Source organism: Thunnus albacares, chromosome 8 (assembly GCF_914725855.1).
Source record: "Thunnus albacares chromosome 8, fThuAlb1.1, whole genome shotgun sequence".
NCBI lineage: Eukaryota > Metazoa > Chordata > Actinopteri > Scombriformes > Scombridae > Thunnus > Thunnus albacares.
Genome location: NC_058113.1, coordinates 18,788,510 through 18,816,152, shown reverse-complemented (window position 1 = coordinate 18,816,152; position 27,643 = coordinate 18,788,510). Strand labels below are relative to the sequence as shown.

At 39.4% G+C, this 27,643-nt stretch overlaps 2 protein-coding genes across 3 annotated transcripts in view; one reads left to right on the top strand and one right to left on the bottom strand.

Annotated features, from left to right (window-relative positions):
* adam22 (ADAM metallopeptidase domain 22) overlaps positions 1 to 27,643 on the bottom strand; it is a 69,669-nt gene that overhangs the window by 19,102 nt on the left and 22,924 nt on the right. For both annotated transcript variants that reach the window (XM_044358901.1, XM_044358902.1), the window contains exons 5-14: positions 22,917 to 22,999; positions 18,813 to 18,876; positions 5,715 to 5,781; positions 5,495 to 5,571; positions 4,811 to 4,885; positions 3,615 to 3,686; positions 1,634 to 1,800; positions 1,461 to 1,545; positions 632 to 722; positions 478 to 529 (exon numbers count right to left, since the gene is read on the bottom strand). In XM_044358901.1, the coding sequence (XP_044214836.1) occupies positions 478 to 529; positions 632 to 722; positions 1,461 to 1,545; positions 1,634 to 1,800; positions 3,615 to 3,686; positions 4,811 to 4,885; positions 5,495 to 5,571; positions 5,715 to 5,781; positions 18,813 to 18,876; positions 22,917 to 22,999 (833 nt within the window). The remainder of the gene's footprint in view (positions 1 to 477; positions 530 to 631; positions 723 to 1,460; positions 1,546 to 1,633; positions 1,801 to 3,614; positions 3,687 to 4,810; positions 4,886 to 5,494; positions 5,572 to 5,714; positions 5,782 to 18,812; positions 18,877 to 22,916; positions 23,000 to 27,643) is intronic.
* On the top strand, positions 6,956 to 12,490 carry cldn12 (claudin 12). The gene is made up of 3 exons (XM_044358903.1): positions 6,956 to 7,129; positions 9,989 to 10,249; positions 10,356 to 12,490. The coding sequence occupies exons 2-3, from the start codon at positions 10,031 to 10,033 to the stop codon at positions 11,148 to 11,150; spliced, it is 1,014 nt and encodes a 337-aa protein (XP_044214838.1). The 5' UTR covers positions 6,956 to 7,129; positions 9,989 to 10,030; the 3' UTR covers positions 11,151 to 12,490.

Sequence of the window (27,643 nt, the reverse complement as noted above, 5' to 3'; positions counted from 1 at the left end):
AGTACTGTATGAATCTGACAACACAAAACATACACAGACTGATTTATCACGTCATATCTAATCTTAGCAGATTACATAACACAGTGCTGCTGAAAGAATCTGGTCTGACTCCTAGTGGTGAATTATCAAACTACAATAACACATCATTGGATGGGAATTGTAAATATTGTCACAATATTTACACTAATAAATGTATATAATCTAGTGCAACAAACATTTAGTTTATTCAGTTTATAGAGATTATATGTGCTTCAAAATACTTTGGAAAATACGCTCTGGTTAAATTTATTAGTTTGATTATGTGCAACAATTTAAAACGTAAATAACCACTTGAGGGATTATGAGGATTATTATGGGATTATTCATAGTTCAAGATGTTGTGGTTATAATTTGCTGGGAAAACTGTTGTGTCACCTGCATCTGTTAGTGATGATTGTTGTGGCTTTAAGGAGGAAATGTAAATCAAATGTAACTTACCCAACATCATCCATGATACAGCCGGACCAACGATCGTCACATTTACACTCGCCTGGAAAAAAAAAAAACACATTGAAATGTTTCCGTCACACAGAAAGGAGGCTTGTGTTAGAAAAGTGATAAATAAAGAATTCATTAAGTTTTAACTGTGTACCATTGAGGATCCTCTTCTTGTCAGAGAAGATGCCGATGTTCTGTCCAAGAGACTGAGCCAGAGTTATGGCCATCTCATCTGTTTTCCCGTACTGATGGAGAGACAGACAGACAGACAGCAAGGAGGTAAACAGAAGGAGACAGAGTAAACAGAATATTGGATTAGTCTGGAGAGAAAAGAAATGATGGCATTTCACCTGAAAGTACAAACACCCAGAAAGACACTAAATGGCAACAAAACCAAAGCTACAGTTTTTAAGAAAAATGAATCTATAGTATAGAAGTAGGATTAGAAAATGAAAATATGCCTCATACAGTGTGGTAGGTGCATCTGAGCAGTGGTGCTCCATGTACTGTAGGTTTGAAATTACTGAGAGATAAAGATTAAAGGACCACATAGATGTAATTAGAGCTAAAGCTACTAATTGATTAATCAATTAGTCGTTGCAGATAATTAGTCGGCAACTATTGATACATTCAATTAATTGATCTTTTCACTTTTTGCTAGCAAAAATGCCAAAATTCATTGTTTGCAGCACCTTAACTGTTGAGATTTGCTGCTTTTCTTTGTCGTATGTGATCATAAACTGTATATGTTTGATTTTAGACTGTTGGTCGGACAAATAAAGCAATTTGAAGACATCACCTTAGGCATTAGGAAGTATGACAAACGATTAATACAAAAAATAATTGAAAGTTTGATCAATGCTGAAAATAATCGTTAGTTACATCCACAGATGTAATTCATGTGTGAAGGACAACGTTTGGTGAGTGTTCAGTTTTGAAGTTTTGTAAAATCTGTTATCATCCATTGGTGGTTCAAGTCTTACCTCATTGACTCCCCCTCCTTTAGTGAGGGAGCAAACTCCTCCCATATAGGAAGCTCCTCCCCAGCTGCTATGAAAACGATTCCCTCTGATAAAAAGAGAAAACGATGTGTTTAATAAAAGCTGTTGAGCACCAGGTACGCATGAAAATCACTTTTTTAAATATGCAGACTCACGAGAAGAGGTGAACAGAATCGCATTTCTCCTTGATGAAGTCTTTCCGATATTTCATGAACTCCTTTAGGGTCACCATGGGGTCGTCGTCGATGTTGAACTTGTTGTCGGCTGACCAGGTTTCCATGGCGACCAGCACAATGCGAGTATTAAGCTGCTCCTTGAAAATCTGGGAGAATCAAAGTAAGTTATCTTTTAAAACTTCAAGTTCAAAGTCTTTGTGTGACTGAAAGTGCCAAAATGCCAGATGACACTGACCGATATTAAAACTGACTGGCATGTTTTATATTCATCAACATCTCCAGCTGTTTATTATGACAGCAGCAGTCAAGCAGTCAGTGTGGTAAGAATGATCAGTATAATCCTGCCGTCAGACAGCAGCACATTACAGGCGGCTAGACAGAGTCAACAAGGGTAACAGTCTGAAGGACACAGTGGGAGCATCCTGGATAGCAAATAATAATGTTTGCTCTTATAAAATGTAAATCTATCAGGGCTCCGGACCAGACAAACACTGGCAAAGAGAGGAAGAGAAAAGCCTCTTTGTTTAAGCTGAATACCAACAGACTCAAGACAAAGCTGACAGAGCAGACAGGGAGAGTCAGTACAGTATGTGCACAGCTCAATCCCAGTTTGATTTGCTTCTACCTCCTAACTGGAAGTGCAGGTGTCAGATAATAGAGGAAACATCATATTCATTTTCAGTCAGGGACTAATAGTTTGACAAAAAGCCTTAAGTCATTACAGGACAACTGAGAAAATTCCATCCGTGAGATGCTGTTGAAAACCCACAGAAATGCTAGTAAGTGGGCCTTTAAAACATTTTTTTTGCATATATCTGATTTGTCTTATAACCATATATGCACACATCAATCAATCAAAAGGGACTGTACCATCCACTTTACAGTACAGGCTGGTGGTTAAGTGGATGTCATCCCACAGGACTCTCCTGACAGAGACTTGGCTCTCTTTGGATGCTCAGAGGACTCTTTAACTCTCCCTCATACATACAAATATCTCTGCTGATGGGCATTGTTCGAGCTTCTGTTATCCACATGAAGAAAGTGTGTTTTTATCTTATTTGTGATGGGTTGCAAGTAACAATCACATGTAGATGATATGTACTGTTATGATGCTTTGTGTCCTTGATACATGGTTTGGTGATGAACTACTTTCAGTTACTGTTATCTCTCTCCTCTGGTGTGTTTGTGTGTGTGTGTGAGCGCATGTGTGTGTATGTTTAGGTTGGGTTTCGGGTATTGATTTTTGTGTGGCTTATATGTCGATATGAAAAATCTGTCAATAAAAATAATATTTTAAGAAGTGCACAATACACAGTAACCTAACAGCTGAATGAGTATATATGAGTATATATGAGTATATATCAGTATCAGTATCAATGCTCATGGCACTGATATAATATATGTTATACTTTTGTCTATATAACTTATATACTGTAACTTATAGGTAATTTCTGTAATATTTACCACACAAGTTGCCACTGCATATGTGGCTTCAGTGCCGAGGCAGCACGACACACTCTGGGAAAAAAAGGCAACTCTACTCGTACATGGAAATCAATGAGTGCTTCCTAAAGAGACTCTGCTTCATATGATCGCTTTCAAGGGCATGACAGAAAGCATGACCTTTCTCTAGCTTCAACCAGCCTATCAGCTTACAGACATGACCCTGTAGCAGGTCAGATTTCGGTAACACAGCGCACAGATGTGGCCACAAATAATCAAACATTGAAATATCTGCCTCAGTGCTGTTAGGATGCCACTGCTGCTTCAGTCCTCCGAAACCTGAAAACTCATGACTGGCTGGTTAATGGCTGCTGGTGGCAGATTATGAGCCAGCAGAGGTTTTAAATGGAGAGAGTGAGGTTGGTTAAATGAGAAATCAGTGCAGTGTGCGCTCAGCTGCAATACCTGGGAGTGCTTGTGGCAAGCTTTCCAAGAAGAGGATCAATACAATTCTTACCATGTCAGCCATATTGACCACTGACTTAGCATAGTTATTCGTGTGCCCAACGGAAAGCCGATGCTTCTTGTACTGGAGAGAGAGAGACAGAGACACACAAGGGATGGAGAGGAAATGAATAAAAATGTAATCCATTATCTGGAACAAATTAATTTTAAGCTAGCTAAATGTATAAAAGGACTGAATGCCTGCACCTTAGATTTATTCCAAATATCATCTTTATTGTGTATAAAAAGTGGATCTTAGTCAGGCGTTTGGATCAAAACCGTCTGTGTTATGCACAATAAAGGCAGTATCTGGAATGCCTCAAGAGTGCATGTATAGTGTTGACTCTCGGCTTGCACTAAGCTCTCAGCAATTTAAAGGATAAGTCTGGTGATATTATATAGTTTTCTTTTTTTAATCAACAAATCCTGTGAAAAGACCCAAACCAGCAATGAACTGATCCTACAAGCAAGTCTGTGCAGGATATAGCTTATCCCTCTGTGACATAAACCTCGTCTGTTGTACAAAAACTATTAAAAAAACAAAAACACATGAATGAGCCACACCACTGGACTAAGAGACAAGTTCTTTGATTACAAAAATCATGGACTCTGTAGTTTATTTTGAGTCTGTCCTGTACTACACACCGTCCTGCTGCCATAAGTAACTCAGCAGTGTACCAAATCCACTGCTGAAAATAGATCCAACACATGCTCTATTTACTCCAGTTTGACTAGCGTTTACTAAAAACTATAATGCCTTGCTGTTTTCAGAAATTGTTTAGACTTTTAAAAAAAGGAAAGTTTATATTTGTGATGTATTTTTGCAAATTTATATCTTAAGTCGGAACAAACATGCTTGTAAAATATTGAGAGACGGACCAACTCATTGTTGGTTTTGGTACTTCATGGGATTTGTTGACAATAGGGAAAATATTTAATAATGCCAGCCTTATCCTTTCAATATACTGTATATGTTTGTAATATAAAATCATCAAGTACATTGAATCCTATCATAATGATGGAATACAGGAGATCTTTTTGGGAAAATGTGCAGCTGTAGCCATACATTTAAGTTAGGATTGAAAGATTTGAGGACAGAAGGCTGGTATTTGAAGGCGCAGGCAACATAAACATAAACACATTTCTAGCTTCAGAATAATGTTAATATAAGACAGTCTATCATAACTGTACATCTAATTAAAAGCTTACCATCAAATGGTCATTGATCACCATCAACTCAATGTATTTGGTCTCATCTTCTACACTTCGTGACACATGTGGAGCCTGAGAAAAACACAACAGTTTGCCAGTTCAATCACATAAACAGTTTTCCTAAACCAAGACTTTTCAACATCATCAGGAATTTCAAAACAACACACAGAGTAAGCACAAGGATCAACTCATGTCTCATAAGACACCAAGAAAAGAAACGACAAATCAATAAGGATGAACTTTGCAAAGCTGAACGAGATTTGACTGTTCTCCAAATTCCAAATAAAGATGAGAGCAGCTCTCAGGGCTGAGAGACCGACAGCTGCAGACATCTGACTGTGTCTGAGAAAAGATGATGCTGGAAGCAGCCTCTACTCATAACATAAATATTTCATGAAAAAGAAGGAGAGGAGAGGAAGAGGAGAGAAAAAAAGGTGGAGAGCTGTTGTGTGGGAGGAGAGTGAGGAAACAGTGCTCTGTCTTTAGCTTTGTGAATTAACATAATACATATGGGTGGGAAACAGCATAATCAGGTTTAGACAAACAGCATCCAGAACATAATTATCTTGCACTCACAAACACTCATATGCATTATACAAGTGAAGTCAACAATGAGTGCATCAGCATTCCTCTGCTAACAATGATGATTTTGCAACAAATATACCTGCAGAGGGGTCATACCTGTCTCTTTTTTCTTCTGTGAACAACTTTCGACCCAGGAAATGGAGGGCTGGGAAAAGGCGGCTCTGGAAGATCACCTAGGAATTTAATGCTATCAGTATTCAACCACAGTGTCAACCCAGAACAGTCAGACACATTTTTCTATGAGTATCACGAACACATGTATGACTTTCACTTCCTCTATTAATAATTCTACTCATGTCTTTAGCCATAATCTTACCATTGAGGAGATCATGAAGTCCCTCTTGCCCTCCAGATTTGTAAATCATGTGAATGTTCACATCTCCCTGAAAGACAAAAAAAAGAGAAGGAAACAGTGTCATTACATAACTTAGAAATTGAATTAAACCTTTTAGACCTTTTCTTTACTTTCTCTATGTTGAACATAAAGGCACATCGCCCTTGCAACATCTTAGAACGAAGGTAAATGAGTTCAAGCTCCCACGGAGAACGGTACGGACTGACAATTTTATTAATATTTCACACACATACACACCCTTCAAAGCCGTATTTATATCTGTCAAACTCACTGCAATGAAGCTGACAAAGAGCACCTGAAAGAATCATTAGGTGAGTCACTGGACAGAAGCACATAATGTCAAAAGAAAAGTACATGCCTGCACTAAAATTGCTCACATGGTTGCTATGAAAGAAAGCAAGTGGGTTAAAGAGGGTTTGGACAGAATATTAGTTGACCCCAGTAGCCTAATAAAACACTTTGCTGCTTATAAATCTGCATGCTGTGTGACAACAGCCAACCAACAACTTAATATGTTATTGCAATTGAAGTGTGTTTTAGGGGTCTATTTTAAGTTCTCCTCCACTCAAAAATGTGTTTTGCTTTTGTTTCTTCAGTTGGATGTTTGAGCTTCACTGTGCAGAATGATGTAAGTGCAGAGTTTGACACTAGAAGGCTGTTTTCACATTCAATTAGTTTTTGAAGCCAATCTTGGTCCAATATTCAACTCACACAAGTGTGATGTGGAAACTTGAAGCCTCCAGTGCACATACACTGAGAATAGACTTTACAGTAAAGCACCCGACATCTTGTGTCCAGCAGGAAAACTTCTGAGATTAAATATATTTACATATTCATAGATTCTGGATTTTTTTTTTTTAATGACGGAGAAGGAGTAGATGCCATGTTAAGGCTTTCAACATAGTTATTATACTTTTTTTCTGGAAAAACCATATCAGACACACATTATTGTTTCAAGCAGATTATTTTTTATGAGTCTTAATACATGTCTGGAGGGGGATCTTTAATATTTTCATCTATTTTGGGAGAATTTGATATTTTTATTACTTTTTGCTTGCTTGCTTTATTTTTTATTTTTTTCTGCTTTTGATTCTCTCATTGTCTAATTGTATCATCTCTGTAACTTAAATGCGCTGTATCTGTCACTGTGAATGAGGAATTATTTTAGGAAACATACTATTTGTGAACACGACACACCTGTGAGGCAGCGCTGAGGGCACAAACAGCCTGTAGCACCACATCCTGCTTACTCTTCAGTCTGCTGTACTTCATCGACTCGGCTTTTGGTTTCTGTTGAGCTCAAATGTGTAAAAGAGCACCAGGCTGTAATGCCACCACCTCCGCTATAAACACAACAGGACTGCTGGAAATATAAGGTACTGTCGTCTATATTTTTGTAGCTCAGTTACCGTGTTTGGGCTTCACATCTAGGAAACAACAGGTTGCAGTCATGCTAACGTATTAGCCGTCAGCTAACAGTTAGCTGGCTAACGGAAACGACATAAAAAAGCGTTTAATTCAGGTTAGTTAGTCCATTCCTACCACACATTTCCTGCTCATTTTTCATATGGAAGCATTCACTTTAAGCTATAAATTATGTAATATTTACATATGTTTAGAGTTAGCCTACTGTAGCTAGTAAAACTACCCGGATAATGCTAACTGTTAGCTCAGCTGTTTGGTGTGTTGATAGTAATAACTGGTTAAAAACCTGTTATTACATAGTAAAGGTGTGTTTTCATGCCCACGAAATTGGATGTGAATGTACAGCGTGTGTGGTGTTAGTATAGTTGTAGAATCACCTCAAGTTTAATTAGGATGATGCAGTCATCAATAACTTCTGATGGATTAGTCACTTTTTATGATATCTGATAACTGGGCAAAAGGGGAAAAAATCAAGTTGTAGTTGGTATTTATGGGTTGATAACGACGAATTTAGTCAAACTCAAGACTACAATTAAATATAATAACGCAATTTAAAGTGTAAAATGAAATATACGACAATAGAAGAAGATAAAAACGTGGAAACAAACAAATTAAATTGTCAAACACAAACTTAGAGCTAGTATTTAATAAGAGGCGTTTATTAAAAAGGGTTGTGACTATTGGTTTTAAAGATGTTAACAAGTGTGCAGAGCTTCTGGTTCAAAACCTTTACTTTTGAACCAGGATATATAATGTTACAGCTTTTCTTAGGCTGCACTTTGGTTTGTATAGGACCTTCAACTCATTAATAGAGCTGGGAACCAGCCCATGAAGATCAAGTTTGCATGCAGGGCCATGGTCAGTCACTGTCGCTTGCTGTCACATACAAAAGGCTGAACATCTAATTCAATTGCTTATTGTTTTGCTGTTCAGTCTATGTAATGCACTGCAGTATAGACACTCTTGCCAAGCAACCTCAACCACCGAGTCATCCCCACTGTGTTTGCTAATGAAATGAGAGCATTGTTTCTCAGGGACAGCAGATATTGGGTCAACTAGACTGTGGTGAATAGAAATACAGTTGGGGGGGGGGGGGGGTTGCCCAAAGCTAGGTCAGTCCGTGGCATAGTTAGCTTACTTCAATAGTACAGTAATATGCAGAAGAATATGCACACCTTCAAAAATAACATATTTCAGTGATTTTTTTTTTTAGTTGAAAAGATGTAAACACTGCCTCTCTAGGATATTTACACACTATTTTCAGCAAACATTAATGCATAGTTACTTTTTATGTCATAAATTGAACAGAAATAAAAACATAAAAACACTCTTTGGGCACCCTACATAGTCAGTACTTAGTAACACCCCCTCTGGCAGATATCACAGCTTGCAAACACTTTTTGTAGTCAGCTAAAAGTCTTTCAATTCTTGTATTTGGGATTTTCTCCCATTCTTTCTCACAAAAGGCTTCTACTTTGTAATATTCTTGGGCCGTCTTGCATGCACAGCTCTTTTAAAATCTACCCACAGATTTTTAATTATGTTTAAGTCAGGACCGTTCCAAAACCTTCAGCTTGCATCTCTTTAGGTGGATTGGTGGATTTAGAGGTATGTTTAGGATCACTATTCTGTTGTAGAAGCCATCCTCTCTCTTTTGAGCTTCAGCTTTTTTACAGACAGTGTGATGTTTGCTTTCAGACTTTACTGGTATTTAGTGGAATCGATTCTTCCCTCCACCCATGCAGTGTTTTCTGAGCCTCTGGCTGCAACACAACCCCAAAGCATGATAGATCCACAGTGTTCTTTTCATGAAATGCTGCTCCTTTTATTCTCCGAAATGCTGATTGTGGTCAAAGACTTCTATTTTAACCTAATCAGTACACAGCACTTATTTCCAAAACTCATCAGGCCTCTGTAGATGTTCTGTTGCATATTTCTGATGTTGGATTTTCTGATGACGAAGCATGTAAGGTTTTCTTCTACCAACTCTTCCATGAAGGTCTTTGTGCAAACATAGCTGTACAGTGGAACTGTGTACCACTACTCCTGAGTCTGCTAAATCTTCCTGCAGGTTATTTTGCAGTCAAATGGGGGTTTTGATTTGCCTTTTTAACCAGCATACAAGCAGCATCTTGACCTCCACAGTTCCCCTAAACTGCAGTCTCTTAATTACATTTCACACTGTGGAAACTACAAGCTGACAACACTTTATCTTCTTGTTGCCTTCCTTGCATTATGGACATCAATAACTTACATTTTCAGAGTCTTACACAGCTGCTTAGAGGAACCCCTGGTAGCCAAGTGTTCGCACAAGGTTTGAAGAATTTGCAAAGCTTTGAAATTGGCACCAACTAACATTTCTTAATGGCAATTGTTGACATGCCTCAAGCCTAACGAGCTGATTACGGTCGGAGACCTTGTAAAAGGAGTCTGGGCTCTTAAGGTGCCCAAACTTTTGTACACACGACAGTGATGTTTTGGGGTTTTTTCAATTTTGAGCAGTTTATGACGTAGAAAGTAACTATGCATTAATGTTTGTTGAAAATATTGTGTTTTTATGTTCCATGTCCTATCGAGACTGTGTTTACATCTTTTCAATTAAAAAATACCAAAAATAAGTTATTTGTCAAGGGTGCCCAAATGTTTGCATACAACTGTAATTGGGCCTTTTGGAGTAACTTGTATGACCTTTTTCCCAAGATCAGGAGTTCTGTATACAATAAAATTATGCTATTATGGATTCATTGCGTTCCACTGCACTAACCAGCCACTATTTTGTCTGGCTTCCTCTCTTCATCTGTTTAAACAAGGAACTTTCCCAGTGGCCTCAGTTCCTGTCAGCACCAACTACCATGACGTGCCGGGACATCCACGCCACCAATGCTTTTTCCTTCATCATTGCCTTTGTGTCTGTGGGAGGGATTGCTGTGGCAGCGTTTATCCCACAGTGGCGTGTAACGAGACTGGTCACCTTCAATCGCAATGCTAAGAATGTCAGTGTGTATGATGGGCTGTGGGCTAAATGTGTGAAACAGGATGGCTACTCAGGATGTTACTACTATGATTCAGAGGTATTACAAAGAAATGTTTCTGTCCCTCAGCTCAGAAATCATTTGTAAATGTTCTTTTATGTCCTTAAGTGTCCCTAACAGAAATCATCTCTTCTCATGTTTCCAGTGGTACTCTAAGGTGGACCAACTGGACCTGCGGCTCCTGCAGTTCTGCCTGCCTGCAGGCATGCTGTTCGGCTCTCTAGCCTTGCTGCTGTGCATGGCTGGGATGTGTAAAACCTGCTGCTGTTCAGACAAACCCGAACCGGATATTAAAACCATCCGATTCCTGGTGAACAGTGCAGGCTGTCACCTGGTGGCCGGGATGTTCTTGTTCCTGGGCGGAGCTATCGCCATCGCACCCTCAGTGTGGTTCCTTTTCCGTACCAAGGAGATGAACATCAAATATGACAACATTTTCTCTGACGGCTTTGCTGTGTATGTATCCATAGGCTGCTCTGGAGGACTGATGCTGGCCTCCCTGCTGATGTTCATGTGGTACTGTATGTGTAAGAAGTTGCCTTCACCCTTCTGGTTGCCCCTGCCTTCCATGTCGACCTCTCTGTCTGCTCAGCCTCTCACTGCCAACGGATATCCCCCATCCCCAGTTTATGGTCCTCAGCCCTTCCCGCCACAGACCTATGCTCCCACAGTGATCGATTCCCAGCCTTACATAGCCGCTCAGGCCTACGCACAAAGTGTGGCCGCCCCTGCACCACCACAGGTGTACATGTCTCAGATTTCTGCTCCAGATGGGTACGGGTCAGAGGTGGGAGGGACCCAGGCTTACAGCTACGCTCCCTCACAGAGCTATGCTCCTTCTCAGGGCTACGCATCCAGCTACGCCGGCCACCGCTACTCATCCCGCTCACGGATGTCTGCCATAGAGATCGACATTCCCGTGCTGACACAGGGACAGTAAGAGAAGGGAGGCTGATAACGTCAGCATACTGAAGGCTTCTGTTTATGTACCTCAATGACTTTCGCCACTGATAAAACTAATAGAGTATGATAGATGAACATTAATAAGAGCCATTTACAGCCTGAGTGATAGCTTCAAGAATCCAGTTAGTCAGCCCAGGTCTGTAAATTGCTGATTATGGAAGATGAGAGCCTGTCAAAAGAACCTGGAGGTGCTATATGAAGGATGAGGATTTTCTTTACAACAAATATCACTACAGCGCTGGTGAAAACAACACTATATTTAGCTTAGTATTGTAGAGCATTTTAAACATTTACTTTCATTTACAGCCAGAAATACTGAAAGACACCTCGACCAACCGGCCTGTTTCACAGTTTCACCAGCTGAGTGTGAAAGTGTTAGCTGAGCGCTAACGCTAATTGGCTGCTCCTTGCCTGCTAGGAAACAGTAACTAGTATTTGGTATATGGCTGAATATAAATTCATGCCGTACTTTAAATTAAATGAAGCGGTTACACTGGCTGCCAAAATAACAGCAAGTTATGAAAATTATGTTTTTCTGTTACTTTTGTATGTTGTATGAATCACAAATGATTTGTCACTTTTCTGTGCACAGCTAACTTTATGGATCTGTTCTGTCATGACTACTAAAATATTGTTTTTTGACTGGATAACTACTAAAAGACCCACTTGTTTGTATACTTCTGTGTCTGTTATGTAACAGGATTTGTTAATGTGACAGTGCCCTGTGAAGAGCAGCTGTTATAGTTTATAATGCACTAATTATGTGAATACTGTGCCAGTTTACATTGCCATTAACTGTTTTTGTTTATCGTATTTTTTTTAAATGTATGGCCTCTAACATGATACTTAATCACTTAATTGTAACAAGCTTCCACATCGGTGTTTATGGCACAAAATATGACACTAAGAAATTTGTTAGCTTTGTTAAATTGAATGTACAGACGCAGATTTTATTATTGTGTAGAACTACATTTTTATTATGAAGCGCAGCAGAAAAGACAGGATTAAGAACGCTGTTCACATCTGCTCAACTTGTCTTTTGAATGATCAGCTGATAAATAAAAAGCAGTTGGTATTAAACTTTTGCCAACCTAGCTAGAAGTGTAATTTTGTGGTGGTAGTACTTGTTATTAAGCCAAAATTAACTTATAGTTTAATTTTTGCCTTTTCTATATTTTGCATAATGAGCACTGATCAACATTTCTTCAAAGTCTAATATGTTCGTCATTTTCATCTACAATGTTGAGGTCAATGAAAGAAACATGTTTTTCTACACTGTCATCTTATTTGTTTGTATTAAATATAAACTACAATATATATGTGTTTGTTCTTGTTTGTGTGCTGGTCCAAAGACAACAAAACCAATTTACTAAGTGCTACAAAGTTCTTAATATGCATAATGGAAACAAAAATAGACACACAATCAATCTTGTCCGTCCAAGCTCACACACCTACATAAAGTTAAGAGCTGAAACTGAGCAACATTTCAGCCAGACTGAATTACAAACTGAGAAAGAGAGTCAGCTCTTATCTGCTCCAGTGATGGTTTTAACTGGTTATGTCTCCACATTTCCAATTTAATTGATAAATTGTTTGAGAAATCAATGACCTGCGAGGTTCCGGCTTCCCAGAAATGTATCATCATAAAATCATTCCCTCTCTTATCCCTTTTCCAATGTTTGATTCATTGAGAGATGTTTCCATAATGGCAGCTTAATGCCGGCAGCTTTGTCCTTACTTGATATTAAATCATATACTTGTAAAATCAATTTCTGTGTAGGTTTTTGATATGAGATACATTAGTTCTGCTGCAAGCCTTGACGAGATGCCCAAGTAGCAAAGCTGCAGACCTCTTCAGAATCTGTAATGTGTTAAGTGGACTTGTAAGAGTTTGAAGTAATATATCCTCCCACGTTAGATAGTTATTGCATTGAGAAAGTCTCTGGCACATCAAACACCCATCATATCTCCATCTCAAGTACACGCAGTCATCTGAAATCAAATTTTCACACTAAAGACTAAGCTTCTGAACTTAATGTGCAGATCCAACACAAAAGTGAGGACGTAATGTATGAGGGCTGCAGCTAACGATTATGTGAATCAGTTAATTGTTAAATTATACAGTATTATATATATATATATATATGTCACCCAGAGCCCAAGGTGATGTCTTCAATTGCTTGTTTTGTCCAATCAATGTTCCAAAACTCAAATATATTCAATTTAAAATAATATAAAACACAGAAAAGAAGCGAATCCCCGCTGGAAGCAGCAAAAGTTTGGCATTTTTGCTTGATAAATGAATTAAATAATAAATCAATAATCAAAATTGTTTGAGATTACATTTCTGCTGATTGACTAAACAATTTATCGACTATCGTTTATACACTTTAATATATAATGCAATAATAAAATCGCTTCGCCTTTGTTTGGCCTGTGAGCAAGACATTTTTAGCCTTCATGGTTGAATTGTGCTGCAACACTCGACTCACGGTCATAACTCCATTGACAAGCCAGACCAACTGCAGCAGTCATAACTGGAGCCAACTCTTTTGATGTGATGCTTTAATGTCATCTGAGAGGTCAGTGGCTGATGATTAATAAGACCTTAATTAAAGAAGTATATAACATGACTGCTTTTGTATTATTTGTAGCACACACACACACACACAGACACACACAGCACAGTCCCTCATTATCAGAGCAGTTACCGCTGAATTAACTGTTGTAATATTGTGTTGTCTTGACCGGTGTCGTCTTTGTTCCCCGGATCATCACTCTCAGCCAATCATCTCTTTACAAACACACTTAAAACATACACACACAGCATAGAGGCTCGGCAGGGTGTATGTAGTGGTGGAGATTAAGGGTCTAAACACAGATGGCTTTCATATGTTGTGCTACAAAGAGACGAAGGCGGAGCCTGTGTTGCCAAGGGAGATGGTACCTCAGACACAGACTGCTGGCTCATGAATACAAAGCAAGGAGGGGTAACATGCTTTTCATTCTCTCTCTCTCTCTCTCTGCATGTGTGAATGAACTGGTCCAGGTTTAGTAACACGAAGTTGGCTTGAGGCCATAGGGAGACCCCCCTTTCTTATTCCACCAGCTCCATCCCACAGTGTGCTCCACGCCCAGCTTGTGCTAGTATAAAAAAAAATCCTCTTGGCACCTCATGCGAACACCCCCACTCCACAACCTGCCACGACCCCCATCAACACACATCCCCCCTTCTCTCTGTTTTTAAACTCCCCAAGCCCTCTTCCTCAAATATCCTCCCAGCATCTCCTCGTCACCCCTGCAAGTCAGATCCCTACACAAGGTCTAAAGCCTGCAGTAATAAAAATGCAGACCAGTTATGGACATAACAAGCTGGGACATGTGGGAATGTTTTACATATACATGCAGAAATGCAAACAGTCTAGACATATTACAATTTAAATAATTTAAAACAGAGAAAAGCTGCAAATCCTCACATTTGAGAAGCTAGAATCAGAAAATGCCATATTTTTGTCTCTAGGGATTGCAATGTCGGTCATTTGGTCAGTTCATCACTTGGATGGATGGATTGCCATAAAATTTTGAACAGATATTCATGGTTCTCAGAGGATGAATCCTAATGACCTTCTTGTAGCGCCACCATGAGATTAAAGATCTCCTCTAGATGTGTATTATGACATAAAATACTCTTACGCTTAGAGCAATAATGTTTATCTGATATGGTTTTTCTACAAAAAAGTATAATTACCATGTTAAAATCCTAAAAATTACATCTACTCCTTCTTCCTTATTAAAAATTCTGGAGTCTATTAATATGTAAATATATTTCATCTCAGACATTTCACTGCTGGACACAAGACATCTCCTACTTCACTGTGAAGTTAATTCTCAGTGTTTGTGCACTGGAGGCTTCAGGTTTTCATGTCACACTTGTCTAAGTTGAATATTGGACCAGGATTGCCTCCAAACTAGATGTGATGTCACAAATCATGCTTGTAGGTCCACCCCTTAAAATCAGATTTTTAATGAGCACAGAGAAACTTTCCACTTTCAGCAGATGAAAGTGAAAACAGCCTTCTAGTGTCAAACTCTGCACATTCATCATTCTGCACAGTGAAGCTCAAACATCCAACTGAAGGAGCAAGAAGAAAAACATATTTGTGAGAGGAGGGGGACTTGAACCTTTGTGGTTTTGAGTGAAATATCTCAACAACTATTGGAAAACGTCACTTTGTCCACTATACTTACAAAACTAATGGCATTCCCATCAACCTCAGCTGTACTTTAGTGCTAATCAGAAAATGTTAGCATGCACATGCTAAACTAAAATGGTGAACATGGTCAACATTACATCTGATAAACTTCACATTATCATTATGAGCATGTTAGTATGCTAATGCTCGAATGTAGCTCAAAGTACATCCTGAGAACTGCTAGCATGGCTGTAGACACTTAAGTCTTGTTGCTTGATAAAGGACTTACAATTAATTGATTACTAATATTGGAAACACATTTTCTGTCAATTCTATATATACTGGTCATATAACAATGCAAAATGTAATAAAAAATACTGCTCTGTCTGTTTTTTAGCCTTCATATTTCAAATGTGCTGCAACACTGAAATCATGGTCATTGTACCATCAACAAAACAGAGCGCTCTGCTTTGTCTCTGTCCTCACAGAAAGCAAACAGAAGTAGCTGCTGGCAAGTAGCTATTAGCCACAGGGACCCTGAGGTGCAGGTGGGGTTGGAGAGTTGTCCAAAAAAAACCAAGAGGGCTTAACATATGGTGTTTTCTGCATATGCAAGCCAGCATCTCACACATCCTCCCTCAAAGTGCACACGGTCACGCACTCAGAATCTTACACACTGAAGAAGTGCAAGATTTATCGGCCATGTAGCACTCCGGGAACATCACGTTCTTAGCTGGTGAATTTTAATTTGGTGCTGCGTATTGCTCACTACTGTGATTTACTTGTACATAAGCCTGTTTACATAACACGAGAAGACACTTCAGATCAATTTAGCTGCGTAAGGTGACAAGAGGAGCTTGTTCAGGACTCACTTTGCTAATGTCCTGCATAACTTTTCTGCCTTGGCGGAAGAAGGGCAGATGGATTTACCATATGGCCGACAGGAGCCATGCTGGCTCTCTATCTCGACACGCCCCCCTCCTGCCATGATTTTTTTTTTCTTTTTTTATCACTTTAAACTAGATCATAACAGCCAGCGTTAGTGGTGCATCACAGGACACACGGCCTCTGCATTCAATGCTGTTGCTAATTGATAGAAAGTGATATGTTGCTGTTAGTATAACAGAACATGATTGAGCAACAACCTTTAAAAATAAGAGCCCTCTAGAATTAAGTGAAAACTCACTATTTTCTGTGTGTGTGTCTGTGTATTAGCTGTTACACAGTGCATGAGAGCATTCAGGTTTATGCAGCAGACATCTGTTTGTCTGACAAAAATCTGAGGAAGCCTTTGCAAGACAATGCAGACTGTTAAAGAGAGAAAGAGATACACCGAGAGGAACCCAGCGATACAGAGAAGGACAGACAGTCACGGTGGACCATCGCCTGCAGGGAGCAGACATCCAGAGCTCAGTGCTGACAGACTGACAGCCATCGCTGGGCTCGAGGGCAGCGCTGTCCCTGGCATTGTCATACAGACAAAATTTCCCCACCTAACAAGCCAACAAAGCCATCACTGCTAACAAGCCACATGCCAAATGTTCGCCAAAACCGCTTCCATGCTTGGACTAAATTACAGAGAATTATGGTTTAATATTTACCTCCAGTAAGAAGTTAGATCTTTATGTGTGTGCCCAGTTGAAATCTGACATCTAATAAATTGATTGTCTTTACTTTACAATAAGTGTTAGAGCCTCACAGAGCCGCTAGTATTACTGGAGACTCTTGTTTAAACATGGATGATACACAAAGACTGAGTTGACTATTCACATATGAAAGTTTGCTATATTTTTTCAAATTTGAGCCTGATAAAGAGCTAAAATTTGGCCTGTAGCATAAAAAGTTAGTTTTCTATTTACAATAGAAACAATTTATTTCAAATTTTGAACATTAACATCTGTTGAAATGATATACAGTGTGTAAATGTGTATTTATATAATCTCTATAATCTCTCTCGGCTTTGTATATGTGTTACCAAATAGATGCCATTGCTGTACTTTTCATGTTTACACAGCGATGTTTTGTAATCCCATGTATGACGGGTCAAAAGTTTGGCATGACACATGAATAAAAACTAAACCATCTATACTAATAGATCTAATAGAGATAATCTCCTCAGATTTTTACATCTATTTTACATCACTGTGTCTGCGTGAATGAGAGCGAGTGACCAAGAAAAAGTGACCAAGATACTGTATCTCTGAAGAGGAGTGCTGCAGCAATGTTCTCAGTTCTGTCTCTCTCTCTCTCTCTTCGCTTGAATAATTCAGTCTGTCCAGAAAACATTGGAGAGGAATGACGGAGGCAGAGGAGAGACGAAGAGGCCAGAAAAGGAGGCAGCAGAGAAAGAACTGTGACAGATGTGAAATAAAGCCAGTGGGGTGAGGCATTGTTTTTGTTCTTTCTTTCTCTGTCTGTCAGAATAGTCTGTTGCATTCGAATATCTGCTCCTTTATCATTATTGCATGACTGTGATATAGAAGCTATCATTACAAAACTAATTAGTTATTCTCATTTTGCAGTTTCTCTGCAGAAGATACAATGACAAACGAACTAATCGCACTTCTTTCACCAGCAATGTTGCGGATTTTCTTTTTTGCTCTACAGCTGAGCGTCACCTCCCTCTACCTGCTTCATTCTCACCCTTTTTTTTCAGTTAACATTCTTCTTCTTAGCCTTTCATTTGCACTTTTAATCTGTCCTTTCTCTATTTTCTCCTTTGCCCGCTCCTTCAGCACCACTGGCACTAAAACTGTCATATGGGAATAAATCTTAAGTAGCTCTGTGTGCCAGGCCGTCCTACCAACACCCAGGAGTGCACAAACACATTTCCACACAAGTACGCACACATTAACACACACATATGGAGACATACACGAACCTCTGACCTCTCTTATCTTGTCTCCTTTCGTCCTTTTCTGATTAACGCTAGAAACACACTTCTCCTGGACGTTTTAATTAGAGCAGAAAGGAAGTCACACACACAGTATCTCTCACTCTCATGCTCAAGTCGTCTTTGGACAATCTCAGATCCATCCTATCGTTTCGACCATAACGCCTGTAATTGTTATTATCTAATTGGCCGTAGGCTTTCTCCGCTGTCTGCAGGCTTTGTAACCCAGCAAAGCTCTCTGTGCCTGAGGCCGCACTCATAGATTCATTAGGAAGAGTGGCGACGATCTGTAGTGGTGTGTGATCTGTAACTGATGCTGGCTTTGTCTCTTGGTCCTCTTACGACAATAACTGACCCCTTGTGTGAATCCTGTAACACCAGGAAAACTGTTCTCACTCACTACCTGCTGCGCACACAATCTGACCACCGCTGACAATCCGATGTGACTGAGAGGCAGCTGGATGTGGAAAGACGGAGGAACAAATTGATAACCCCTCTCCCTGAGAAGAACCATCTCCAGCTTCTAGAGTGTGTAGATCTGCAGAGTACTTACATTGCTGCTGCCCTCTCCTCCAGGTTCAATCATGTAGGTGTGATTGCCGTCGAAAAACATTCCACTGAAAGCAAAAGAGGCGGGGAGAGGAGAGGAGAAGGAGAAAGCACATATTAACACCAGTTGCTGTTGTTTTATTCATCACTAAATGGAATAATGCATCTGAATTCCACTCTTCCTCAGCTATCAGCGTGATTGATTAACCATTTGCAGTACTTGCCCAGAGGGGTTATTGTATTATTGGAGCATTTCTCAGAATAATAACTGTAATGTACTCTGACGAGGTGCAGTTTTGGACAGGATACTCTACTGTCCTTGCTCCTGTATTTGGCATATGTAGGGCTTAGGAGGGGTGGAGGATAATGTGAAACAAAAGGTCATCCAATCATCTCAGGGAATCCACCCACACAGCATAACTTAAAGGTCACCTAAGGATGTTATCTCTGGAACAATAACAGAGTAAGGACTACTTGACCACTGTAGGCTCGCTGAGTTGCAATGACTCAGACTTCTTTAAAAAGAGTGCATTATGCAGAAATGGCCATCCTCTTTAACAATTATTGAAAAATGTAATGACCTCAAACAAAAACTAAATGCACAATTCATCACATAAAAGTATGAGAGAAAGAGGCCACGACACACAAATGCATGCACAAGCTCTAAACAAGCAATCATTTTAAAAAGACGGAGATCAATTTCTCATTAAGCAGCTGGATGAAGGTCTTCTTGTCTTTGCCCGCCTGTGTATGCACATGTGCACATGAGCGGACAGGACATCATCTGTTAATTAACTTTATCTGAAGCTTTTAGGAGATTGGTTAGGTCAAACTGTGAAGTCGGGAGGCTAAACACTGCATGTACCCGCAATCTGTCTTTCTCTTCCAACTCTTTTTTTTTCTGCCTCTTTCTGGTCTTCAACATACAGAATTCACCTTCAGGACACGCTCTCTGTCCTGGTCCAACATTGCACTTACAGCAGATTACACACACATAGAGAGAGACAGTGTCTATTATTATATCAGTATGGAGCAGAATATTATATTTAACACTTACTGCAGTAAAGTAGCTGTATTTTTTTAACAAAACTGTTAAAATTGAAAATCTGATTGATTTTATAGATGTCGTGACAACACAAACCAAACACTGGTCATTCTACAATGAGACAACAAGGGAAGAGTCCCAGTAGTTCCACTGTTTAAACCTATTTTCTGAGTTAATTGTTCTGAGTTTTTGTTTTTTCTGTGCTCTTCTCACTGGCTTGAAGCATGGATGTATTAAGGGAGATGGATTTGGCTGCTCAGCCTTGCTGGCAATTTTTTCCAATTGCCACTCGTGGTAAAAAGCATTTGCCCCATAAACTACCACTATAACAGAGACATCTATACAACTGCTGACAGGAGACCTCGAACTTCAAATAAGGTAAATTATTACTCTTTGTATTACGAATATGTAAACCATGAAGGTTTAATATTTTAAAATAAACTTTCCCGGAGCTTAGAAAAGCGATTTTAAAGTGTGTGACATCATCCCAATGTAGGGACCGAGCAGGGGCCGCGCGGGCGGGGCCAGCAGGAAAAACACTACCGCGCATATTCAGTGGGCTGAAAATACAGGAGCAAACCCGGAAGCTAGAAAACTTTTGTGTCAGGCGGTATCCAGTTCCTATAATGCAATCATGGGGTGAAGTCAGTGTGACTCAGTTGGAAAAACGTGATGATACCGATCAAACCACACCCACACAGTCCTGATTTAGCAGATTAGCTGAGTTTTGTATGTTAAACTTTTTGTAAGGATGTTTAAGGGTGTTTTACTGACTCTAACTTTGATTGTTGCTTATGTAGTCATTAATATTTAATGTTATAGAGAAATGCTTCAGATTTAACACATTTTAAGAGGTCTTAATGTAATTTTACACTAGTGGCAACATCTAAAGTGTCCCAGATTAAGCTTATTGTTGTACTGTCTTATTTTCAGCTCAACATTATATGCATTTCTGTTCAAGCTAATCATTTTTAATAAGTGTGAGCATTTTCATTTCAGTCAAATGTGAAGAACCTGATGTTTCAAACAGGAACCTGAACCATCTTCATCTCATATGATGGATGTAGCTGAGAGCACTATCCCTCTGTATGCAGTTAAAAGCCTATTGCGTTGCAGTGTAAAGTTTCTGTGTATGAGAGAAAGTGTGTGTGTGTGTGTTTGTGTGTGTATAAGAGAGAGAGAACGAGAGTTAAGACAGACAGAGAGACACAGGAGAGAGCAGGATATATCTATTATGGTAAATACCTGACTCAGCATAACTGAAATACTCTCCCTTTAATGTCTAACCCTCAACAGCACTATACACTCCTTTAACTCCCTCCATCTCTCGGTTTCTCTATCCTATGTACACACACACACACACACACACACACGCGCAAACACACACACACACTCACACACACATACACACACAGGGCATTCTGGGTGTGTCTCTGCCTCCTTTATAATGTCACTTTGTGTATTTCTTTCCACATTAAGAAGATCAGCAATGAAAACCTCCAAACTTTGAGATTTCAATAACCAATACTATACACTATCATAGTAAGTAAGATTACGGTTTAGTTATTATTATGTTCTATACATGAGGTGGTACTGCATGTGCAACACATTTACCTTGTTTGGATCTGATTAATTTATGCCCTACTTTTCATTATTTTGTGCGTGCTGTTACATAATTCACTGTGCTGACACATTTCCCAACATTGCCACAATCCCATGAAATATGCAAACGTTATTAAAAGCTTAACTTTAATTTAGCTCATTCAGCAAGTATCAATCTGATTCCACCCACTAACCATAGTTAGTTGAATTTACTTTGATGTACTGATTATTTGGTTTATTTAGCCTGACGTTATGCTGAATGAAGATATATCAAGTTGAAACAAGCTTTAAATAAAGCACAATGGACCAAGACTGATCAATAATGTATTCAGAAACAACTGAAGGGATAATTAGAGGAAATAGTGTACTGTCAACAATACACAGATGTGAAAGATGTTTTAGACTTTTTACATTTATAGCACAGACTTCATAAAGTTTAGACCTCTTTATCATCACATGCACACACGCCATAACACAGAAAACCTTGAATGAGAAACCAAAAGAAAGCGTCTATTACTAACTTATTCACCTGTATCAATATGATTGTTTTCATTGAAAAACCTACTACACGACTCTCTGTTTTCATAGAGGAATCACTGTTCAATATGAAAATGTCCAGTCATGACAACAAAACATTAATTAACACGCAGTCCTTGAGATGCAGACTCACACAAGCATAATCACACCATGAATATAAGGATTAATGAATGAATAAAGCAGTCAGCAGTGCTTTATCATACAGTATATACTGTGTTAAAAAGTCTGAGGTTTGGCCAAGGCTGTTTTCCTTTCAGGAAATATGTGTAAGCAACTGGGAAAACGGTTAATACATGTGAATGTTTTATATCTTATTATTCATAGGTGTCTTTTTATGCAAATGGTGCATTGTCTGCTCACAATAACATTTCATTACCACATAATGCATGTCTGCATCTTGCATCTCCTCTCTGCATATATGAACACACATATATACACACACAATCACACATATACAAACACATAACACACGTATACAGTGTACATGCATTCCTTCCAGCAGGCCTTGTTTCTGACCCGTCTCTCTGACAGAGCGCTGCTTTAGAGCACAAACTCTAAAAATAACAACGAGAGAGAAGAGAAGAGAGGAGAAGAGAAGAGAAGAGAAGAGAAGAGAAGAGAAGAGAAGAGAAGAGAAGAGAAGAGAAGAGAAGAGAAGAGAAGAGAAGAGAAGAGAAGAGAAGAGAAGAGAAGAGAAGAGAAGAGAAGAGAAGAGAAGATGTCTGAGCAGCAGCTGTCTGCGTGAATGATAACCTTTGTAACAAAAAATGCAGGGACAGAGACAGGTCGGCTAAAACTAATTACATTGTCCCATAATGGCTAAATGGGAGCAAGGCCCAGGACCTGGACACACAGGGACAGCAATGTTGACTGAAAAACAACGACACACCTGCACACAAACACAGAAATATTATTTGTACTTACTGCAATCCGTGACAGGTTGAGAGAGCCACAAAGGAGCGAGGGATGTCTCTGACCTTGCCCTGATAGTAGCAGTGCTCTCCGCCCTGTGAGCAAATACACAAACACACACACAGATTAAGATCATACACGTGGTTGCCTCCTAAAATGTCTCATACGCTCAAACAGAGAATGACATTTTCCACTTGATGCACATACAATCAGGAAATGAGTCAATCACACACATTTAAAGTGGTGCAGATATGTGCACGTACTGTATCTGTGTGTTTGCGTGGTCTTTTGCACTTTGAGCTTAACCCATTCACTTCCTACTTTCTATATGTTAACTGTGCCTTCACTCTTCTCCATCCCAGCTTCTCAGTGGTAGGAAGCCACAACTTTGGTCACTTTTTTTCCCATCTCTGTCACTCCTCACCATCAACCATATATTCCCTCTCTTCACTCCCTATCTATACATATATATGGTGTGCTTCTCTTCCTCTCACTGCAACCGTAAACACACATTCATTTTCTATAGACGTGTATGATGTCTAAGTGTCTAAGTGCTCTGCAGGCCATCTCTTCCTCGTCCATTTCTTGCTGCCTAACAGCCATTAAGCAGGAAGCCGGTCTCCCTGAGGAAACACAGCTTTTATCGGAGGATCAATTTCTGCTCTACAGTCTGATGCTGTGCACAGCAACGCACCGCTACGTCCACTTCAATCTCCAGCTCTCTCTGCGGGTTCCTTCACAATCCATCCCCGCCTTATTGATTTGAGTGAGGGTGCACGTGCTTGTTGTTAAAAGTATGTGGACAGTTACCTGAACATTACACCCATATGTTGAACATCTCATTCCAAAGCTGGAGGGATTTGCTCCTATTAGGCCACAAGAGCAATAGTGATGTTGGGCGATAAGGCTTTGACTCAAATGGGCTGTTTGCCGGCCAGTTTTACACTCTAAACTCAGGAAAGCATTTCTTTATTGGCCTTGTTTTGTACACAGGAGCATTGTCATGTTAAAACAGGAAAGAGCCCTCCCCAAGCTGTAGTATTAAGATTTCCCTTAGAGGAGTAGTCTGAAATTTGGGGAAATACAGTACCTTATTTCATGCTGAGATTTAGATCAATACCACTATCATGTCTTTGTGTCAACTAAGAAGCTAGAGTCTGGAGGTGATTAGCTTAGCTTAGCATAAAGACTGGAAAGAGCTAGCCTAGTTCTCTCCAAAGTTTAAAAATATACCTGCCAACATCTCTAAGGCTCACTAATTAACATGTTATATCTCATTGTTTTAATCTGTAAACAACCAGTAATGTGAAAATGACAAGTTTTGGTTTAAAGAGGAATTACATACTGGAACTATTTCTTAGCAAACACCAGCTGGATGCAGTGACTTCCTGGAATCTCCACTGGTTGCCTAGCAACTAAACAGCGATGACTAGACTCCATTCCCAACTTGAGACATTATGTGGACATGTGTGGGGCGCCCAGGTAGCCTAATGGTTAAGATGCACACTACATCTTGTGGTGTGTTCTTGTTTCTTGTCTCTCTGCACTTTCAGCTGTTAAATAAAAAAAGATATTGTGGATATGTGTCCACATACTTTTGGCCATATGTTTCACAATTATAGTAATATGAGGAAATTCCATTTTGTTGGTGCAAACTTCCTTTAAAATCTATTTTAAGTTTACAGGAATCACAGTTTGATATATTTTACAGTTGAAGTTGAGAGTATCAAAAAACAGGTCCTCACAAGTATGTAGTAATACAAACGTGTGTGTGTGTGTGTGTGTGTGTGCGTGTGAGCAACTCCTCTCCATAAATTGTTATCATTGAATTATGGAAGTGAAATTGCATCAGTCATGCTGAGTTTGATTTGTTTTCTTCTTTGTTCTCGAGTGTTGCGGTTCTCAGCTCTCTCTCTGTCTCCCAATTATGTCACTCTTAGCTATCATTTCTGAATCTGATTCTTAGAGGACGAAGGAAACAAGCTCTTGCGCTGGGCTTGTCATACTAACCCTGCCTCTGTCTGTCTCTCTCTTTATACACTGTCTCATCCAAGGTGACCAGAATTGGAAAATAAAACTAAACAGAAGTGCAATATTGGTAAGAGAGGAACAGGAAAAATGCTAAAATGGGGTGAAAGAGAAGAGGCTGAAGTTGATAAACCCGACTGCAGCTACAGATGAAAATAGAGAGGTTGGGTAGAGAGAGGTAGAGTGAGTGAAGAAACTGAGAGGTTGAGGGAGAGAGAGAAGCTATTTATAAGTGGCGCTGTGCTCTACTATCCCAGCGTCTCTGCTCCGCCTGTCGCCCTGAACCTTCTGCTCCACTTCTCATCAAAGCAAGAAACACCCAAAACCCAGCGCTGTGGGTACATCCTCAGCGTCTGTGTGTGTGTGTGTGTGTTGCTAAATTGGTCTTATCTGTGATCTCCTAAGACCCATATAGGAGTAATTAATCATCTAATCTGGACAACACAATGCACAATGAAAAGGTCAGGGTCAGACACTTGGTAAACAAGTAGGACACTCTGCCCTCTGAATGTCTGTGAAAGTTTGAGCGAGTTAATGAGATACGAAAACAGACATGGAAATTACACAAACGTACACCATAGTTTACTATTCATGAGACAGAAAGTGTATTTACACTTGATGCAGCACTTGATAAGTCTGTCCCTTCTTACAAGTCATTGGGCAACCCAATATTTTGCCATACTGTTTATACCAGTATCTGTTCTTTTAACATTGAGGGTAGTGTTGCAAATCAATGAGCAGGATTGCTTTTTGACATGTGATTTTATACAATTTTTGCATCACTGTGATGAAATACCTTGAATTTTTAGGTATTGAAGTGTTTGCTCATGGGGGAATTGTTGGGTCTCTCTAAATTAAAGAGTACGATCTTGACCTGCTCCATGTGAAAAGCACCCTGAGATAACTTTTGTTATGATTTGGCGCTATATGAATAAAATTGAATTGAATTGAATTGGATTAGCAGCTTCCTGTCAATTTGTCAACTTACTTTCTAGGAAATGTATTATGTAACAATCTATATCAACGTGGCAGTTCTGTGATAGAGGAATTATCCACATCGCCAACTCCTTGCACAATAGGTAAGAGCCAAAACCTTTATCTTTACTGGACATAAAGCTCCAGCTTTCCCTCTACAGTTCAGTGCAATTGACACAATCTTTGTTCAGCACAAAAAAAGCACTCTATATTTGAGCCAAAATAGTCCTATAGCAGTCTCAAGAAGTAAAGTAAAGGCGTTTTCAGAATTTTTACTGCTGAATTGGGTGCAATCTTTCCTTATTCCTCATTTCTCTACTCTGGCTTATTTTAGCAATAAAAAATGCTGTCAATTTTTACAATAAGGACTCAAAAACATGAGTATAGACTGCTGTTGCATCACATTAACGTTGGCTAAACTTTGGAGGGTTTTCTGTGCTGAACAAGGACTTCAGATTTGAACTTTAACTGTGAATGGAAAGCTCTAACTGCTACTTCATCTTACAGTTTGTACCACTGGTACTATCTGTGTACTACATAAGCAAACAGGGACTTGTCGCAGGAACAGTTGCCATTAATGAAGAGTCTCTTATTCTCTCCACTATTCAAAAAGGAAACTATGATGACAGAAAACTGCAGACATTCTGGATGTTCATCCACAAGGTGAGTTAATTCAAAGACAGATTACTTTATAATAAGTACTATAATTACAAGTGACCACATCATATAATATGTGGTGTGATAATTTGGATCATTCTCTGTAAAGTATTTAATATCTCACTAATCTGCTGCTTAGCTGAGTAAATCCTGACCATTATGATCCCCCCACTTATGTGATGTAACACGACGCCTCAGTGGGTGTCCTGTAATGGAAGTCCAGATTCTAGAGGATTATCACTGCAATATTAATCTCACATTAGTTGAAGTTTTAGGCCACAGCCACAGCTCCACTGAAATCGAAACTGAACAAAGACTGGATGGCTGGATGGTGTGTGATGTCTCTTTGTGCAAATGAACACATTGATTAACATATAAAAGGCTCAGAACCTGCAGGGTCAACAGGAAATTACAGCTGTACTAATACACAGCACGGCAAATCTTCAGTGGAGCTGATTCAGCCCCTTTGCTTTTTGGAATCAGATATTTTACAAGACATTAAACATCTGTTACTGGCGTGAAGTGGTGGTATAGTATGTGATCTGTATCTGGATAAAGACATCTGATCGGCCTTTGCATTCATATTTGACATTAAGAGGGGTTCTCATTATCTAAAGTCTGCCCACATCTCAATCTCAATAAAATTAGGAAACATGAGCTGGTGGTCAACAAATGGTGCATCCAAGGTAAAAGTGATGCTGCTGTAGGGGCTCTGTTTATTTTTCCTTTGCCTGGCAGCTTGAAACAGCAGGAAGAGGCAGAATTACAGCAAGTGACCTTTCCACTTGTTGGGCAGTTGTTTTTCTTATACTTGCATTGATTGACTTTTCTGCGACTTGGGGGCAGCATAACAATCTGTACACATAAGACTGACATATTGTAAAATAATAAAGCTGTTATGCTGAACATGTTAGCACTGTGTTCCCATAGCCTCGTTCAGGACTGTCCCATCCACAGTGTGGGAGACAGCCCCGAACTCTCCCATAGAAAAGCTCCGGTAAGCGACTGTGTGAACGGGGGCGAGGTGGTTAAACAAGTTAACTTAATAAATTTTAAACAGTTAACCCCCATCTTTAAAG

Excerpts from the sequence above, each read along its gene's own strand:
- cldn12 (XM_044358903.1), top strand. The coding sequence starts at position 10,031 with ATGACGTGCCGGGACATCCACGCCACCAATGCTTTTTCCTTCATCATT. Across the intron at positions 10,250-10,355 it reads GTTACTACTATGATTCAGAG|TGGTACTCTAAGGTGGACCA; the intron begins GTATTACAAAGA and ends TCATGTTTCCAG.